Here is a 20,527-nt window from a genome sequence, read left to right as displayed (position 1 = left end):
ACTGATCTGAAATTTTTTTCCCTGAGAATATTTCAGCAATCATGACGTGTCCTGTATCTTTGCCAAAAGTGCACAATCAGAACTAGAGATGCCCGATTTGTGAATTAATCATTCTTTTGAATCAGTTCTTTGCAGTAGATTGATCATACGTGTTAGATAAAAGGTTTGAATCAATTTGCGATTCAGTACGATTCGTTCGGACATTCACTGAATCATTTGGAGCGTTTCTCACTTAGTAAAACAGTATCGGGATACTTTAGAGCACAGAGAACAAACATAGCACTGGATGAAGTGGATATTTACCGTCAATCAATTGGAAAAAGAAAGAGAAACAACTCGATGAAACTTTAACTAGTGCTGTGTCATGTAAATAAGGAGCCGCTCACAATGAAAGTGTTTTTACGTCTGAACGGTCTCTAATTCTTTTAGAAATGCTTTAGTCACTTCTTTACTTGGTCAGGTTTCTGTGTGTACCCGAGATGGAATATCGCATGTGCCCTTAAAATTAAGGGACAAAATGTGCAGCTGTTTTTGCATCGACATCAGACTTATCGTTCATTTGTTATGAATTTGCATCCATTAAGTTCCAAATAAAAAAAGAAAATAATAAAATGAGTTGAAGTACATTTGTAAAATATTTAATTCACTGAGTTATCAAAAAAATATGCTTTACCATATATAGCTTATATAGTTATATATAAGTTATACATAAATAGTTTATGTAGCTCAATCATTTTTTCATTACATTTCCAGCAAAAATAATAGTATCATGATATATAACGTTACCATTATATAAAATTACTCATACCGTGATATAAAATTATGGTCATAGCACAAACCCCTCGCATAAACTGGTAACACTTTACAATAAGTTTCCTTTCATTAACATTAGTTAATGCATTAGGCATCTTGAACTAACAATGAACAATATGTATTTTTTTTATAGCAATTATTAATCTTAGTTAATGTTAAAAATACAATTGTTCATTGCTAGTTTATGTTAGTTCATAGTGCACATTTAACTAATGTTAACAAATAGAACCTTATTGTAAAGTGTTACCCATGATCTTTAGGAAAGACTGTCACAGTGTGAGAAAGGAGGGAGTAAAGGATGGAAAAAATGTTACCTGATCACAGATGAGTTCCCACTTCTTCTCGTTGTCGTACTGCCGTAGTAATCTTGCTTTGTCTGGAGGCAGGTTCATTGAGTTCTGTATAAAGATACATACATAGACTGGAGTCAGTACCATTTTTTATTTATTTATTTTATTTTATTTTATTTTATTTTTTTTTACAGTGCTATCAGACAAACAGATAAAACAAGACTAAAAAGAAATCAATCCAGACCTCATAGATGCATAGAAATCTAACACAAATGGACCAAAACCCCCCACAAAACTCAAAACTCTTTTCATGGATCTTTATGGATGTTTGGATGCCTTTACACAGATACTGAAAAAAGTTTTTTTTTTTTTTGCATTGCGTTGCACAGCTCAGAGACACAAAGTTAAAATGAAGAGAAGAGTGTTTTAATGTCACGTACAATGCATTTTACAAGAGGCTTTAACAGTGTCATGGATTGGACTGAAGTGGAGAAATATGTGCATGTGTTTGCTACTCCCCACATCCATATCAAACTGTCTTCCACTGTTTGTCTGTGTGTAAAATGTGCAGTTTCAGCAGAACAACAGAGAGAGACACTTGGGGCTGTAACTGTATGCCAGAATAATCTTCCTCTGCACACAGACAGCTGCAAAAGAGCTGCTCAACTGCGCCATTAGATGCAAGTAATAAAAACATTCCCATCAGTGCAGAAAGCTGCAGTTCCTTTAGTATTACATCTATAGTAATAACTAGATTTTTACATTTTCTGAAGAAAATGTGAAGTGGTGCTTATCCATGCAAAAACTTCACTGCCACAATGCTGGAATGCTGTTGGTTGCCAGGGCATTGGTTTGCAGTTGCTAAAGTGCTCAGGGTGGTTTCTAGAGCACTACTAGGTGGTTGCTATAGGTGTTTTGAGTTTTTACAAGGTAGATACTTAATCAAAAAAAAGCCAATATTCTGGTCTCTAGATATAGCTCCGGTGCTTCCTTCAATGTAAGTCTATAATGCCATCATTTTTAAATGTAAACATGCACTATACAGACATATTTGGCCAGTGTGACATGTCTCGTGTTTTTAGAATCTTGTGCAGTGAGGACCACATTAAGACACTGAATAATGTAAAAAGAATATACAATTTAAAAAATGTGCCTCAAGACCCCTGTCTTCTATTTCATTCAGCTGTGCTGCTTCTAACTGTGTGAATAGACTCCAAGGGATTTTTTCCATCCATTTTATCATCCGACAGGTATAAATCGTAAGTCCAAACTTGAAAGTTCAAGAAAAGTAACAAGAGCCTGTCATTTGTGAACAGCCTTCAAAGTATTTTTTCTTCCATTTTATTGTCTGAAAAAAAAAAAAAAAAAAAAAAAACCTTTAGAAAGATTCTGGTAAAATCTGCTTCAAAATGTTCACATGTGGCGCCTGCAGCCATGTGACTGTGCACACTGAGCATATCATCAGAATCAGAATCAGAATGAGCTTTATTGCCAAGTATGCTTACACATACAAGACATTTTCCAGTACACAACAATACAAAAACAGCAACATGACTTTTAAAAAATAATTACAATTGAATAAAAAATAGATAAATATTGAAAAGAAAAAAGTATATATATATAGAATACACAATAGACTATATATATATATATATATATATATATATATATATATATATATATATATATATATATATATATATATACACACACACACATACACACACACACACACATACATAGTGCAAATCTAAATACAAATCAGTTATGTACAGTGCAAGGGAATGTAATGGCAGGAGAGGTATATGTGTTGGATAATATAAAAAGACTAAGCTGTGTATTGCACATTAATTATTGCTCAAAATGGCAGTTTTAACTGTTCATGAGATGGATAGCCTGGGGGAAAAAACTGTTCCTGTGCCTGACGGTTCTGGTGCTCAGAGCTCTGAAGCGTCGGCCAGAAGGCAACAGTTCAAAAAGGTAGTGGGCAGGGTGAGTGAGGTCCAGAGTGATTTTTACAGCCTTTTTCCTCATTCTGGAAGTGTATAGTTCTTGAAGGGGGGGGGGGGGGCAGGAGGCAACCAATAATCCTCTCAGCAGTTCGAACTGTCCTTTGTAGTCTTCTGATGTCTGATTTTGTAGCTGAACCAAACCAGACAGTTATTGAAGTGCAGAGGACAGACTCAACGACTGCTGAGTAGAACTGTATCAGCAGTGCCTGTGGCAGGTTGAACTTCCTCAACTGTCGAAGGAAGCACATCCTCTGCTGGGCCTTTTTCACAATGGAGTCAATGTGTGTCTCCCACTTCAGGTCCTGTGAGATGGTAGTGCCCAGGAACCCGAATGACTCCACTGTTGCCACAGAGCTGTTTAGAAAGGTGAGGGGGGACAGTGTTGGGGGGTTCCTCCTAAAGTCCACAATCATTTCCACCGTTTTGAACATGTTCAGCTCAAGGTTGTTTTGACTGCACCAGACAGCCAGCTGTTTAACCTCCCTTCTGTATGCAGACTCATCGTCATCTCGGATGAGGCCGATGACAGTGGTGTCATCTGCAAAATTCAGGAGCTTGACAGAGGGGGCCTTGGCGATGCAGTCGTTGGTGTAGAGGGAGAAGGGTAGTGGGGAGAGCACACATCCCTGGGGGGCACCAGTGCTGATTGTATAGGTGCTGGAAGTGAATTTCCTCTGTCTCACAAGCTGCTGCCTATCTGTCAGAAAGCTGGTAATCCACTGACAGATAGACATGGGAACAGAGAGTTGGTATAATTTATTCTGGAGTATAGCTGGGATGATGGTGTTGAAAGCCGAACTGAAGTCCACAAAAAGGATCCTTGCATATGTCCCTGGTCTGTCCAGATGTTGCAGGATATGATGCAATACCATGTTGACTGCATCATCCACAGACCTGTTTGCTTGATAAATAAATTGAAGGGGATCTAAAAAGGGTCCTGTGATGTCCTTCAGGTGGGCCAACACCAGTCTCTCAAATGACTTCATGACCACAGACGTCAGGGCGACAGGACTGTAGTCATTAAATCCTGTGATTTTTGGTTTCTTTGGGATGGGGATGATAGTGGAACGTTTGAAGCAGCATGGGACTTCACACTGCTCCATTGATCTATTGAAGATCTGTGCGAAGATGGGGGCCAGCTGGTTAGCACAGGATCTAAGACATGCAGGTGAAACGCCATCTGGGCCCTGTGTTTTCCTTATCATTTGTTTTCGAAAGGCGCGGCTCACATCATTTTCACAGATCTTAAGTGCAGGTTAAGTAGCAGGAGGGGGGAGGAGGGGGGTTGCAGGAGGTGTTGGTGTTTGTGTGAAGTGAAGGTCAGAGTGGGTGTGGGGTGTGAGATTGGGCCTTTCAAATCTACAGTAGAACACAGTCAGGTCGTCAGCCAGTTGTTGGTCCACCACAGGGTTGGGTGTAGGAGTCCTGTAATTCGTAAGTTGTTTCATGTCACTCCACACTGATGCAGGGTCGTTAGCTGAAAACTTGTTTTTCAGCTTCTCAGAATAACCACAGAGTAACATGAGCACTAACTGCGCTCCAGCTGATCTGGAAAACATTTTCTCTGAGAATACTTCAGCAATCATGACGTGTCCTGTATTTATGATGGCTACATCCAATCAGAACTAGAGATGCCCGATTCATCCAACAGGTGAAAATCGCAAATCCAATCTCATAAGCCCAAGAAAAGTAAAAGAAGTGTGTCCTGTGTGAACAGCCTCCAAAGGATTTTTTCATCCATTTTTATCATCCAACAGGTAATCATCCAACAAGTAATCATAGAAGTAATAGCACACCTCTCCTCAACAATTTAGATATAATTTGTGTCTGTAGCACAAGCAGTGTGGGACACGTTTAATTCTTACCATTAGGGGATTGTTTAAATCACAAACCCAAAGTACAAGTAATAGTAATAGTGATGCTTGCCATAGCAAAAACCACTAATAATCTGAGGTGATGAAAAGATGTCACTATGGATGTTTTTTTGGGTATTACATTACAAATTATTTTTATTTTTTTTTAGTAACTTTGTGTTGGAAATCATCTCCATTAAATACATGGGGATTTTACACTGTAACGTACAGCACATCTGCACATAATATGTGCACTCAAACTCCAAACGTGCTGAGATCAGACCTCAACCTCTCTCTCTTAGCTCTTACACAAGCACTGTCCCCTCCATCTCCCCTACTTACACACATCTGCTGCGTGGAACTCCCCCAAAATACTGCAGTCACCAGAGCCCTATCAGTACCCCACCCACCTGAGCGAAACTCACACCACCCAACCAAGCACAAAAACATGAGCCCCTCTCCAACTGTGTGCTGATAGCAAAACACAGCCAGGGGTGTTAAATTATATCTTCATTTGGAAAAATCTATCAAATAGCAACTGTATTGTTAATCTTTGTGTGCTGTTGTGGGTAGCTCATGCTGTTTTAGCTCCATAGATTTCCAGAGAGGCATTATGCACTCAGGGAGCCGCTTTAAAGAGGATGGGTTTATTGTCTTTTCCAGCCTCAACACAGCAGCTGTTAAACAGAGAAAAACTAAACACTTCTGATCTATACACACCAAGACAACTGTCATAATGTTTATGAACATTCTTTTCTACAGCACGTCTTCAATATAAAGCTATAAATTCGGTATGAAAGATATATATATATATATATATATATATATATATATATATATATATATATATATATATATAACTAATAAACATAACTAATTAGAAAACTTCACTTTAGAACTAGTAACAATGGCTTGGGCTGTTTCAAACAAGTTATTGGGGAAACAAGGATGTGTGTATGCGTGTGCCTGCATGTGTGTGTGCCTGCATGTGTTTAAGAGAGAGCGAGAGAGAGAGAGAGAGAGAGAGAGAGAGAGAGAGAGAGATTTAGCTTGTGCAATGACCTGTGTCTGTTGCGACTCACAAGCAGTATTGTAGTGTTAGTCAACTTGTAGTAGTTAGTAGCTGTGGTAGTAGCAGTAGTAGTGTAGTAGTAATCCAAGTGATCGTGGAGTGAGAGACAATGACGATGACTTCACAGAAACCGCTTGCTGACTGACGTACGCTGACTCAATGCACCTCAAACTTAACTGGCTGATAACACATAAAAATTTTGTTTTGTTGCCACCTGCTGGCTAAAATCTTTAATGTCACAGGGAAATATTAAAAGACACATCTAGCTCTTTTAACACATCTGCGCTGCTCTTACACTTTAGTTTAGCCAGCCATGAACACAAGTGAAGTGATACAAACAGTGAAGCATCGGAGTGCTGCTTTTCTGTGACATCAGTACTCACAGAACGTCTCTTGTCCTATCAGATTTGAGGACAGGAACTAACTGTTGTATAAATGTATGTGTGTGTGTGTATATATATATATATATATATATATATATATATATATATATATACACACACACACACACACACACACACACACACACACACTGGTGGCCAAACGTTTGGAATAATGTGCAGATTTTGTTCTTATGGAAAGAAATTGGTACTTTTATTCACCAAAGTGGCATTCAACTGATCACAATGTATAGTCGGGACATTAATAATGTGAAAAATTACTATTACAATTTGAAAAACAAATTCAGAAATTCTTAAACTACTTCAAAGAGTTCTCATCAAAAAATCCTCCACGTGCAGCAGTGACAGCTTTGCAGATCCTTGACATTCTAGCTGTCAGTTTGTCCAGATACTCAGGTGATATTTCACCCCACACTTCCTGTAGCACTTGCCATAGATGTGGCTGTCTTGTCGGGCACTTCTCACGCACCTTACAGTCTAGCTGATTCCACAAAAGCTCAACGGGGTCCAAAGTCTGTGTTTCTTTGCCCACTCTAACCTTTTCTTTTTGTTTTTCTGTTTCAAAAGTGGCTTTTTCTTTGCAATTCTTCCCATAAGGACTGCACTCCTGAGTCTTCTCTTTACTGTTGTACATGAAACTGGTGTTGAGCAGGTAGAATTCAATGAAGCTGTCAGCTGAGGACATGTGAGACGTCTATTTCTCAAACTAGAGACTCTGATGTACTTATCCTCTTGTTTAGTTGTACATCTGGCCTTCCACATCTCTTTCTGTCCTTGTTAGAGCCAGTTGTCCTTTGTCTTTGAAGACTGTAGTGTACACCTTTGTATGGTATAACACTATATAGACTTCATTCCTCAAAACAATGATTGATGAGTTTCTAGAGAAAGCTGTTTCTTTTTTTGCCATTTTTGACCTAATATTGACGTTAAGACATGCCAGCCTATTGCATACTGTGGCAACTCAAAAACAAACACAAACACAATGTTAAGCTTCATTTAACAAACCAAATAGCTTTCAACTGTGTTTGATATAATGGCAAGTGATTTTCTAGTACCAAATTAGCAATTTATCATGATTACTCAAGGATAAGGTGTTGGAGTGATGGCTGCTGGAAATGGGGCCTGTCCAGATTTGATCAAAAATGACTTTTCTCAATACTATGGTATTGGTACTTTTTAATTTGAGTACCAATTTCCTTCCGAAACAACAAAATCTGTACATTATTCCAAACATTTGGCCGCCAGTGTGTACACACACACACACATTATATATATAAATATATATATATATATATATATATATATATATATATACACACACGAATTAAACATCACACGTTTGCATGAGACTAGTGTGATAAAATAGCTTACTAATCATGTAAACCGTGTAAAGGTTTATTATGAACTTTCAACTCCTGTCATGACTATGTAAAGCCGATAAACATGGTAACCTTTGCATGATATGCACAAAAATACCAAAAAGGGAGATGCCATAAATATCCTTTACATATTACACAGTTTTCTGGAATACTAGATTGTGATTTGTCAGTGGCTACACTCAATATTTGCAATAAACACATTTTTTTATAATGACAGCTAAACTATCATTGACCATTGTCTGAAGCATCCAATGTCCTACACAGCTGTGTATCACTCTGTGCTTTCTTTCTTCTCATATAATAAAACCATTTCTATACAAATCTATACTTCATGTCCTTGTTTATAAATGCAGGAGACTTCACTTTTGCGTCCCTCCAGAACAGTGAAACACAATGGTTCTCGCTCTGTACTTTAGGACAAACATGTTAATGGAGGCTGTGTAATAAGATATTACCATGACAACAGACAAACCCAAATCTAATCTACGAGGGAAGATATCTGACAAATGAAATAAAGATCTACAGAATCACAGACACACATTCAGTGGGAAAAAACATATTGAAATTGCACTGTGTAAATGTGTGTTCTGAGATAATCAGTCATGCCAATTCATGCCAAGTTTTTATTTCCTGAGAGAGACAATTCCAAACATAAAAGTGAAGACTGATATACAAACACTCAAATAGCGTATCCAGAGCAGTTTATTGGTCATATTTGGAGACCGCTGCTGCCATTAGAGAAGGGCAGGATGGTTGACACATTTATCTAGGTTTTTAAAAAACGCAAAAGTAGTGTTGGGTTCGAGTCCACCTTAGTCGAGTCCAAATCAAGTCCGAGTCTTTAAACAATTGAGTCTGAGTCAAGCCAGAGTTCAAAAGGGGCAGAGTCGGACTCAAGACCGAGTCCATAACAGGCCGAGTCCAAGTCGAGTCCGAATGAATCTGTTCATGAATCGGAGTTAAAATTGTAACCGTAAACTCAACATCAATATTTTAAGCTTATTTTAAACTTCACAACTAAGAAAAAGAGTTTGTCAATATAAATGTAACAAAAACACCTCTGTTGCCTTTCATATATATATTTTATGATTAGTATCCTGCTGAACAAACTTCAAAGTGGTTTCAGAATGAAATCATATGCTTTCGGTGAATGAAGAAAAAAAACTGTTCTTCAACACAATTCTTATTGTGTTCTGTTGACATTTAAATTATTTTTTGCTTTTTTTCCCTCCACTCAAACATAGACTAAAGGAAGTGAAAGATGTGTTAGTCATTACAACCAAGGTTATTATTTTTCGAATTTTAATTGATTTTTTTTTCATTCACAATTTGTCACTTCAATTCAATTTAGTTTTATTTAAAATGATCCCTATCTAAAGAAATAATAGTCTATACTGAGATTTCTTTCTGAATCTTTTTTCTCTATTTGCCGACTGATTTGGGAAAATACAGTACATACAAATGAGTCAACAGTAGTAATTGGCACTCGCTGAGATTTGACTGCAAATGCTACATCCAAAAACACTGGAAAAGCCCACTGATAATATTAGGGCCATGTCATCACGGACATGATTTTCTAGTTAATTTGCTCGAAACCGCACAATGCAGGGTAGTTCTGCGTGCTGCTTGTGTACCTAAATCCCTGATGTGTCTGTGTGCATCTCACAGCAGCTGCCACGGAAGATAAAAAAAAATTATAATAATTGATATTTGCTTGAGCGGCAGCCACGTTAGTCTGCAATCAGTCTGAAATCTTTAAATACTAACCAAAGAAAATTTCATTGAGCTCTTCTTTAACTGCAAAAACATGGAGAATAATAATTTTGAGTCATAAATTTAACAGAATTGTCCTTCAAAAGTGTCAGAGATGTAGGATAAAAAAAGACGTGCATAAGTTACCCGGTGGTTTACAATAAAAATAAAATAAACATTTAAAATAAAAACATCATAACCAACTAAATTCATCTCGTAACATGAAGTTTAGCTTCATACACAAACTCTGTCATTGAATAATACATTTATTTTATAGTCTATAATTAAATTATAAACAAAGCATTTCACTGCCCAAAATATCCTAATATTTTATTGTGCATGGTTGAATGTTGTGAATGGTGGACAAATGCTGTAAAAGAATGTATTTTAAGCAGCTCGTCAGTGCTTTGAAAATAGTAAATCAATAATAAATAGGTGCTGTTTATCTGTTTAGAGTTGCTGTCTGCTTTAGTAATAACGATTTTTCCCCCCGACTATTTAAAAAGTTACACGGATAATTAATCAAGCTATTATGGACCAGTTCAAGCTGAAAACACTGCGTGGACCACAAGAGACTACAGAAGCCTACATGTGTAGATACATTACGCCTAAAAAGACTTAATATCCAATATTAATACTATTTTTATGTATTTTTATTTCGATATGCTGTTTTTAGTAAACTGTGAGAGACATGATGTGGGTGACTTGACTCAATTAAGTTCTTGATTTTAAGTTTTTAACCACGATGAAACCGAAATGTGAGCACTCAAAATGTCTCGGCTGCACAAACGGCACATGCAATTTTACCAGTTGTCAGGTCCAGTGTGAAACTGTCTTGTTTAGTTTCTGTTATATTGGATACATACCCGTCTTTATGTTTTTGTTGTGCCAGCCACCACGGTAGTCGATGTTATGCATTAGTCTCTGTAGTAACATTCAAGCGTATTGGTTGACTGATGAGTGTGCCTGTGCATGTGCGTATGTGTGTACAGAGATGTCTTCATTAATTTCTGTTTTGTTATTTTTTTGCATCACAAATGTCATGGACTCGGAAAAAAATCCAGAGTCCCAAAGGCTCGAGTCCGAGTCAAGTCCGAGTAAAAATACATCCGAGTCCGTGACAAGTCCAAGTCCATTAAAATTGAAAAGTCCAAACTCGAGTATCCCAACTCGATGTAAAACTGTCAGCCCAGCAAACTCTCTCTGAGAAGTTGTGTGGCTAAATTCATCCTCTTTAAAGTACCACTGCTACAGCTATAGAAGCTCCATTTGTGTGACAAATGAAAGACAATTACTGTTGGACACTTATATATCTATATACACTGGTGGCCAAAAGTTTGTAATAATGTACAGAGTTTGCGGAAATTGGTACTTTAATTCACCAAAGTGGCATTCAACTGATTACAAAGTATAGTCAGGACATTACTGATGTAAAAAAAAAAAAAAACAGCACCATCACTATTTGAAAAAAGTCATTTTTGATCAAATCTGGACAGGCCCCATTTCCAGCAGCCATCACTCCAACACTTTATCCTTGAGTAATCATGATAAATTGATCATTTGGTACTAGAAAATCACTTGCCATTATATCAAACACAGTTGAAAGCTATTTGGTTTGTTAAATGATGCTTAACATTGTCTTTGTGTTTGTTTTTGAGTTGCCATAGTATGCAATAGACTGGCATGTCTTAAGGTCAATATTAGGTCAAAAATGGCAAAAAAAGAAACAGCTTTCTCTAGAAACTCATCAGTCAATCATTGTTTTGAGGAATGAAGGCTATACAATGCTTGAAATTGCCAAAAAATGAAAAATTCATACAAAGGTGTACACTACAGTCTTCAAAGACAAAGAACAACTGGCTCTAACAAGGACAGAAAGAGATGTGGAAGACCAGATGTACAACTTAACAAGAGGATAAGTACATCAGAGTCTCTAGTTTGAGAAATAGACACCTCACATGTCCTCAGCTGACAGCTTCATTGAATTCTACCCGCTCAACACCAGTTTCATGTTCAACAGTAAAGAGAAGACTCAGGGGTGCAGGCCTTATGGGAAGAATTGCAAAGAAAAAGACACTTTTGAAACAGAAAATCAAAAAGAAAAGGTTAGAGTGGACAAAAAAACACAGACAATGGATAACAGAAAATTGGAAAAGAGTGTTATGGATCTTAACCCCATTGAGCTTTTGTGGGATCAGCTAGACTGTAAGGTGTGTGAGAAGTGCCCGACAAGACAGCCACATCTATGACAAGTGCAGGAAGCGTGGGGTGAAATATCACCTGAGTACCTGGACAAACTGACAGCTAGAATGTCAAGGATCTGCAAAGCTGTCATTGCTGCACGTGGAGGATTTTTTTATGAGAATTCTTCTGAAGTAGTTTAAGAAGTTCTGAACATTTATTTTTTTAATTGTAACAGTAATTTTTCATGTTATGTCCTGACTGCATATTGTTATCAGTTGAATGCCACTTTGGTGAATAAAAGTACCAATTTCTCTCCATAAGAGTAAAATCTGTACATTATTCCAAACGTTTGACCGCCAGTGTATTGCAATTAAGGATATAGCTATTTATCCTCTTTATTTATTGAATACTGTATCTGTCAGTTATTCTAGGGCTGTGCAGTCTGCGCTATTTTCTTTATTGTTAGTCTATGTACACGTGCAGATGGACGTCTTTGGCTGTTGCTTTGCATCTTGCAGTCTTTTTCAGCATCTCGCAATATTTCCATTGCATTGTTAAGACAGCATTTCAGGTTAAAAAAAGGTTCAGTCATGACAACTCGCGGAATAGTTTTTAAGTATTATAATAGGTATGACAAGTTTGTAAGTTTGGTCTTGGTGGACTAGATCTTCTTATACTTCTGCTGCTGCTGCAGAGCAAGTATGAAGAGCTGCAACTTCTAAACACACAGACATGCTGCTGCACCACAACTGGGCTTACATACAATCCCTCTGAAGCAGATCTAGCCAGGTGTTGCTGGGAAGGAGGAGGGTATTTAGTAAGACAACTCTTGTAGTGTGCTGCAGTGAAACCAGCCTAACTGCAAACAACCGAGGCAATTTAAATGTTAGACAAAGAGGGAATACACTTTTTGATTGGCCTAACTTATGACATGTCAAAGGATCTATCAGATTGGCCATAACATATAATATGCTGCAGTTTGCTAACAGATTACAAGTTCAAAGGACCTATCAGCTTGTACCATGTAGAGTTGCATGACTGAACTTAGTCTTTTCAACTTTTAAAATGCATCTCAAGGCCCCTTTTCCATTCTGACTCCCTCTACTTGTTCCAGAACACGAGAACATGTCCAGGATGCTACAATAAGCGCTCCTGGCAAAGAACAAGTTGCTGGATTTGGTTATGGAGGTTCTTAGCACAGAATATTTAAAAGACAGCCAAGAGTTTTGTTTAAAGCATTTAGTAGAATGCAAATAATGCTTAAGAACTATCGTATGTACTGTTTATTTTGCAGAGTTAGGCCTATGAAGTAATCGTTACTTTTTACATTTGAATGGATGGAAATCCTGACAACAATTACACACATTTCCACTAGTTGGTTGGTGCTGTATGTGCAACTTTTCTCTGAGACTTCTCTGCCATTATTTGATTGAGCTACCACTTATTGCACGCCAGTGTGTATTATTGTGTTATCATGGATTTTAGATTTTCCCACCACTAAACGTCATGTAAAGAAACCAATTGTTAGTCATCTTAAATAGAGACACAGAATCTCTTCCTAACTAAATGGGTGGATCTTGGTCAGAATAAACAAGACTTGTGTCTCTGCAGAACAAAAATGGGCATTTTACAATAAGTGGGCATTTTCAAACCAGGATGGACGTTTTTCAACCACTTTACATGATTTGCCTACTAAATTGAGATTCCCTACTTTTATTGGATGGTTCAGAAACGCCCACCCTGGTTTGGAAACGCCCACTGATTACTACATTGAGAGTCCCTACTTTCATTGGATTGTTGAAAAACGCCCATCCCGGTTTGAAAACACCCACAGATTGAGAAACGCCTACTACTGTTCTGCAGAGACCTATACTTCGAATTAACTGCAATGTTGACCAGACTTTATGGCGATAGACAATTTTCTGGTTAAGCGCTAGGACATAAACAGACTCCTTCAATTTCTGTTTGAAAGGACTGGATAAAGGAAACATACCTCTGTTACAGTTACGGACGGGCAAGGAGGGGGCGGGAACCGGCTGAACAGTAAACAAAGTTTTAATGTCAAACTTAACTTAAAACAAACATAAACAAACAAACACAGACACACATGCAACATGGCCACGTGCGTCTCTCTCTCTCTAGAACTGGCGCCTCTGGCTCCCCTTTATCTCGCTCTCCCACTGATCAGCTGATTCAGTGCCAGCCGTGCACCATCATGGCCCGTCCACACCCTCCTCCTCGTCACAACCTCCTTATCTGAACTCAATTTGACAGAACAACAAAGCTAAAGCCTGATTTATACTATGGAAGAAGCAGAACTTTTTTTCTCCTGGACGAACTAAAGCACCCTAGGCAAACAAAACTGGCATTTATACAATGTCAGTACAATGTTGTTTTAAAATTAGTTTGTTGAGAGTGATGTCACGGTGTTTAACGTACTGTTCCAGCCACAAACGTATTGCCAATAATGCAGGTTTTTCTCTCCGTGGATCAGTGCTTTTAATGTTGTATCACTTTATTTATAATGAAAATCCACAGTAAAGAACTTTTTTCCATGTGTTTTTGTAAAATCTCTCTGAATTTCTAGTTTTTTACTGCTTTTCTTCTGCAATGAGGATGAAGAAATGTACTGTAATAAAACAAGAACAAAAATACAATATGTTGCATAGACCTACGTAAGACAGTACAGTAAGCACATATGGTAGTTATTGTGGACATTGACTGCGGCATGCAAACCAATGCTATTTCTCCCTCTTCTTTTTTGTTGAGATTGAAATCACTGTAGATCTGCTCACATTAGGTCGAACTCTTTGTGTGTTGCAGAGAGACTGTGATTCATAATATGACCTGTTAGAGGGACTCTCAGATCATTTGGGCCTCTTCTGTGTCTTCTTTACTCTTCCACCCTGCTGTCCTCTTTCTCTCTGCTCACCATCATTACACCATCTCCATTTGGTCTTTCATCAGCTCTTTCAATGATCAACCTTCCCACTTCCTCATAATTTCTTCCTCCTATTTCCTCCTTTCACCAACTCTACCTCTTCTCAGTTTGCACCTCTTCTTTGTCTTGTTCTTCCTCTTCTTATTATTCCTTATTGAATTGTCATATTTGACCCATTTTATAGATAGCAAAGTCATGATAGTTGTGTGAAAAATTTAGTAAATTGCATTTCCTTTGCTGTGAGCATTAATAACAGAGCAGATATCCATATAAAGGGATTTGACAACCTGACGTTCATTTTTGAATATTACTTTAATTTAGCTGTCTGTGTTAACTGCTTTGAAAGCATTAATCTTGAATCAGAGAAATTTGTGTGTAGTGTTTCGAGACAATTATGAAAATCAAGGAAAATGTACAGTTTGTTTAGGACATTTACAAAGTGTTCAGATTGCTGTGTTAATTATTTTGAGAGCAGTGAGTTGAGATTGGAGAAATGTGTAAAATCGATTGAGAAAAACTGTAAAACCATACAAACAACCAGAAATATAGCATGACTTTTTTCACCACAATGGAAAACCTGCTGAAATGGGAAGGACATTTCCAAGAACAAATCCTTGGTTGGGCAACTGATGTCACTTTTAACTCTGTGTAGTAGTGGTCACTTTGACCTCGACAGCTGACATTTGATGACCTGTGTTTCAGTGTGTCTTCTGGTTCTGTCCTAACCGCTCAAAAATCTAAATAACCACCTACATATCTACCCCACCCTGCCCCATACACCACTAAACACAGCTCTAAATTCACAGCAGAGAACATGAATAAGAGGGATACATCCTCAAGAAAGAAAGAAAGAAAGAAAGAAAGAAAGACTCTTCTCTAGGTTGTCATTATACGAGTCATCAGAGAGGACATAATCTGTGCATCCATTCATCTCTCTGTCAGTTCTACATAACCTCACAGAAAGAGAAGACATGAACACACGCTACAGTTGTCATAAACTCACATTTTGACAGGAGTGTAATTAGAGCACACTATAAAGCGTCTTAACTCAAAATCACTGCTGTGTTTAGTCTCAGATTAGACCTGTGCTGTGGTCTATTTGTAGAATACTAATGAGATGCATCACGCTCTTACCGGTCCAAAAGTCACAAGGGCCATAATCACCAGTTATTACATGTCAGAGGGCTGTTTCCAGATCAGCTTTTGTCTTCAAAATTATGATGCACATTATTTAACATTATGAAATCTATAACCAAAGGCTGATGCCCAAAAACACCATGAACAGCCTTTAATATGTCTTATTTTATAATACTAAATGTTAGCAAATCGTATTAAATAGGATTAATTGCCACTGTTCCAGAGCAAACATCGTATGTCTTTACTTTAAAATACCATGTTTTATAAGTCAAAGTGGACTTGTTAGATTTCAACACAATCTTAGAGTTCTTTAAAGTTCACATCGATTGCACTTACACCAATTAAACTTATATCATTCTTCAGAAATAGTGTCTTATTAACAACCATTGGCGAATATCATAAAACCTGTCAAGAAATGGCTGGGTCGTATTTCACAACATTTGTTTTTGGCAGTGTTTGGCAGTATTTGACAGTTTGCTTAATTGACATGGAAATCATGTAACAATGCATAAAATATTAATGGTACTAAAAATTGTCTTTATTTTCTTAATGCAAAAGATCATTTCTGCTATTTTTATTTTGGTTTTGGGGTGAGATGCCACCTGGAAATGTTTATTTTAGATTTGAAATATAATTTCTATGAATAAGAAATTATATTTTGACTAAAGAAAATAAAAAAATAAAAATCAGGACCATTAAAAGCACCATCATGACATTTAAGCATTTTCCCAAAAAATCCCATTACTGTAATAAAAAAAAAAAAAAAAAAATCTCATCAATACTGTAAAAAGAAAATAAATGTATACTATTTAAATTGTATTCAATTATGTAAAAAGTATGTATTTATACATCATGGTGGGATTTGCTTTGAAATGTGACCTGGACATGTTGCTGAGAGATTCATCCACATAAATGTACTGTAAATGTAGACGTGTCTGGAACAGGAGTACTAATAACATGTAGTCTGGTAATACAGTCAAGCAGACATACAGTATATCCATTGTGAAAGCAGTTGTTATTAATGAATGTGAACTGAATGTACAGTATATAATGAGTATAACAGAACAGGGTTTGATGGGAGTTCACGTTCAAAGTTATGAAGAGTGAATGTCAGTGGCTGGACAAATGTCACCACATTTCAGCCAGTGTCCCTGTAAAGCCAAGTTTGAATTCCCTTGTATCAGATCTGCAGTGGATTCATTCATAAAGCACAAGAGCCCATCTAATCTTTGTCTATGAGGTGAAGAGTGTGTTAGACCGCTGCTCGCTCAGACATCCTCAAATCTCTTTCCTCTCTGTGAGGCATGTGATCACTCTTTCTCATATTTTCCTGTGTCTGGTGTTGAGGGAGAGGAGACAGTCACTTCCACTGGACCAAAAAATTAGCTTTCTGTCTCTCTCTGTCTAGTTCTGGTTCCCACACTGAAAGAGGCAGGTAAAATTTAAAAATAAATAAATAAAATATAACATAAAAATCAATTAATAAAAATTAATTAACAAGTATTTTATACCTGTTCTGTCAATTGCAATTCTCCACTCCTAAAAAAATAAAATAAAAGTAATAATAATAAATAAATAAATAAAACAAGAAAAATATTTTATAAATGTTCTATCAATTGCAATTCTCCACTCCTATAAAGTAAAATAAACAAGAAAAGTCCTCTTTAACTGTTCTGTCAATTGCAATTCTCTACTCCAAAAAATAAATAAATAAAAGTAAAATAAAATAAATAATAATAAAAAATAAATAAAATAATCATATTTGATCAGTAGCTTGTGGGGAAAATATTAAACCAGTTAGTGCATAACGAATTTGACACAGAAAGTCAGTGTCTGGTACCAAAAAGCTTCAGGCTTCAATTAACATATCCCTACTTATAGATTAATGCCAAACAGCAGAGAACAGCTGATCCCTTCATAAATACCTCATTGTGTTCTGTTGTTTCTAATCAGTGTTTCTGAATATTTCAATCTGCAGCAAAGAGAAAATCTAGGCAGCATAAATTGAGTATGAATAACATCTGTAGGACAGGAGAACTGAAGATCTGTCATCAGCGAGGTCAGTGATTGCAAACAGACAAGACCTCAGACAGGAAGTTCTTTCTCCTTCCTCCCCCTCACTTTATTTGTGTCTATCCCCCCTTAACTCCAAACGGTTCCTGCAGATTTGGCCAGGTGGCGCGTGTTATCCCCTAATTAGCGCAACATGTTTCCATAATCCAGTCAATTCTGCGGGGCTGCGCAGGTGTCCCCCATCTACCAGAGGATTAGTTGTGTAATCTCAGACCCCTGCAGCACCCCCCACACAAAGACATATGTAAGGGAGAAGATTTCCTGATGTGTATGTTTATATCAGTCCTTCATAATGATGCTGGTAAACCATAAAGGTTACCACATAACAATGTTAAACAATTGCTTTTTAATGTACTGTAAATCAATGAATATAACCTCATCCTTTTGGTTGATTAATAAACTACTCATTATGAGAGTTTGGGTCTCAGTGTCTACACTACTAGCATGAGCAGATTACAGCAGATACATTATTAAACAGTGGCAGATCTGTAATGGGTTATCAGGATCTAATCCTATTATAAACTATACAGTTAAGCTGATTTGCTCTCTTTCCACTGAAAACCAAATAGGAGTGGTGCAATGAGAAACCCATCGGTCTGTTTGTCTCTTTCATTTCAATTCCTGGTGATATGATACTATTATTACACGGCTCTCTGGAAAACTTTATTCTGATTGGTCAATCGCAGCATTCAGCAATCAAATGTGTTCATATAATAATCGAACAAATTAGTTGTTTTCAAAGAAGTATTAAGAAATATGCTTGACAGCTGTTTTATTTTTTCTTTCATACACTGTCAATCACATAAACCAGCGTTTAAATTTGTGTCCGTTTGTTGCAAAGTCCAACCCACTTGAGAGCTCGACCAATCATCATATAGAGAAGCCAGGCTTCCAGGCGGGACAAAAATATATTGATTGAAAGCCTAATGACCAATGGGTAATCAGATGCAGGTTCAATGCAAATAGCACTCATGAAGCTCCTGTAGACTCCCAGAGAAGCACGGCGTCCGGGCAGGACCCAAAATTATGTTTTTAGAACCTTTTGTCCAATCAACATCGATCTTTTGCACTATTGATTCAAATGGTACTGGTCTCTGTAATAGACTCATGTTGAAACATGGCTTTAATATCTCTGTATGGGCCGTGCCTCCACATGAACATATTCGTTGAATGAACAGTGTGATAGCGATGTGTATCACTTTTACACATTTATTCGCTTAAATATTGAACTGCAAAAAGAAGGAAGTTGGCCACCACTTAAACTTTGCACCCCGAAAGACTGTTCTCTGACTGTCTGATAAAAATTGCATACAAATGGCAAGAGCTGGATTAAATAGCCAGTTCCAGTCTGGGGTGCATTTTCCGTACAATAACGACCAATAACCCTAGGATGATGCATAGTTGGAGAAATAAACTAGCTAGTCATGACTGTTTCCCGAAACCCTAGTAACCATGTCGCACATCCAATGTTTGAGCCACGTTAGTTCAACAATATAGAGCTGTTGTTAATGCCGTTACGCATTTATGCACGAAAGCTGCTGAAGACACAAAAGCGGCGTGCATTGTGTAATGTGACAGATACATACACTGCAATAGTGGGGTTTCACTCTTTATCAGACTTCAGGGTTCACCCGACACACTTGAGCACATACGCATATGCGCACTCTTCAAAAACATATAAACGACACTTATGTGTTAACAAAAACACATAAAAGCCGTCTTCGCCAACAGAAACCATGTCTTTTTCTTAACAGTCTTTAATCCCTTAAATGGCTGCATTTACGTTTACATTACGTTTCTGAAAGCCGCTTTCTTCAATCCATGTACATGTGGTCAAAGTGTTGACAGAATGAAAGATATAAAAGCCTCAGTGAAGTTAAATGATGTCCACATATAGCCCTTTTTCACCGACATGGTTCGGGGGTGGGTTTCTGGGCCAGTGCGAATTCTCAAACTGTTCCACATGTTTCCACTGCAGAAAAGGCCGTTCTGGGGCCGAAAGCCTGGTTCGACACCAGCCCCAAAAGCTAGCTGGTCTTTACGCAGGAACCGATTACATCAAGGGGCGTAGGTCGGGATAATGTTTCATCACCAGGTAAAATTTTCCCAAACAACAACAGTAGCTACCGTCTGCAGAAAAGAGTATTTCTTCACTCTTTAAAAACAAAATGAGCATTCTACTTGCGATATGACTTTACGGAGATCCTAGATAAACTAGAGAGATCACAAAGGAAAAAAACTGTCTACGAGAACAAAGATGCAGCACGAAATGATGCACGATGGCTTCAATCGAACAACTGACCAGATAATAAATGCATTGAAAAATGCTCAAGGTAGAACAGGTACCATAAGAATGACCTAAACAACAGCGGCAGTGGATGGAGCAACCATGTTTTGGACTCGGACACCGACCAGCCTGTTATCTAATCGGGGCATTGAATTCAGCCAGTCACGCTCGAGATAAACACTGAATCGCTGGTGTCCTCTGCAGCTGATCTCAGTAAGTTATTAAATTTACCAATTTTGTTAGCTTTTCATACACTGTTGTCATCTTATTTTGTGCATTGTTTGTTCTGTTAGGGGATTTTTGACCAGCTACTCACTAAGTTCGAAAGATTGC

General features: G+C 37.5%; 1 protein-coding gene across 3 annotated transcripts in view; it reads right to left on the bottom strand.

Annotated features, from left to right (window-relative positions):
* Window positions 1-20,527, bottom strand: part of LOC127448058 (formin-like protein 2) — a 149,966-nt gene that overhangs the window by 103,571 nt on the left and 25,868 nt on the right. For all 3 annotated transcript variants that reach the window (XM_051710325.1, XM_051710324.1, XM_051710326.1), the window contains exon 2: window positions 1,128-1,211. In XM_051710325.1, coding sequence (XP_051566285.1) covers window positions 1,128-1,211 — 84 coding nt within the window. The remainder of the gene's footprint in view (window positions 1-1,127; window positions 1,212-20,527) is intronic.

The sequence above is a fragment of the Myxocyprinus asiaticus genome, chromosome 11 (assembly GCF_019703515.2).
Source record: "Myxocyprinus asiaticus isolate MX2 ecotype Aquarium Trade chromosome 11, UBuf_Myxa_2, whole genome shotgun sequence".
NCBI lineage: Eukaryota > Metazoa > Chordata > Actinopteri > Cypriniformes > Catostomidae > Myxocyprinus > Myxocyprinus asiaticus.
This window is presented reverse-complemented; position numbering and strand designations above follow the sequence as displayed.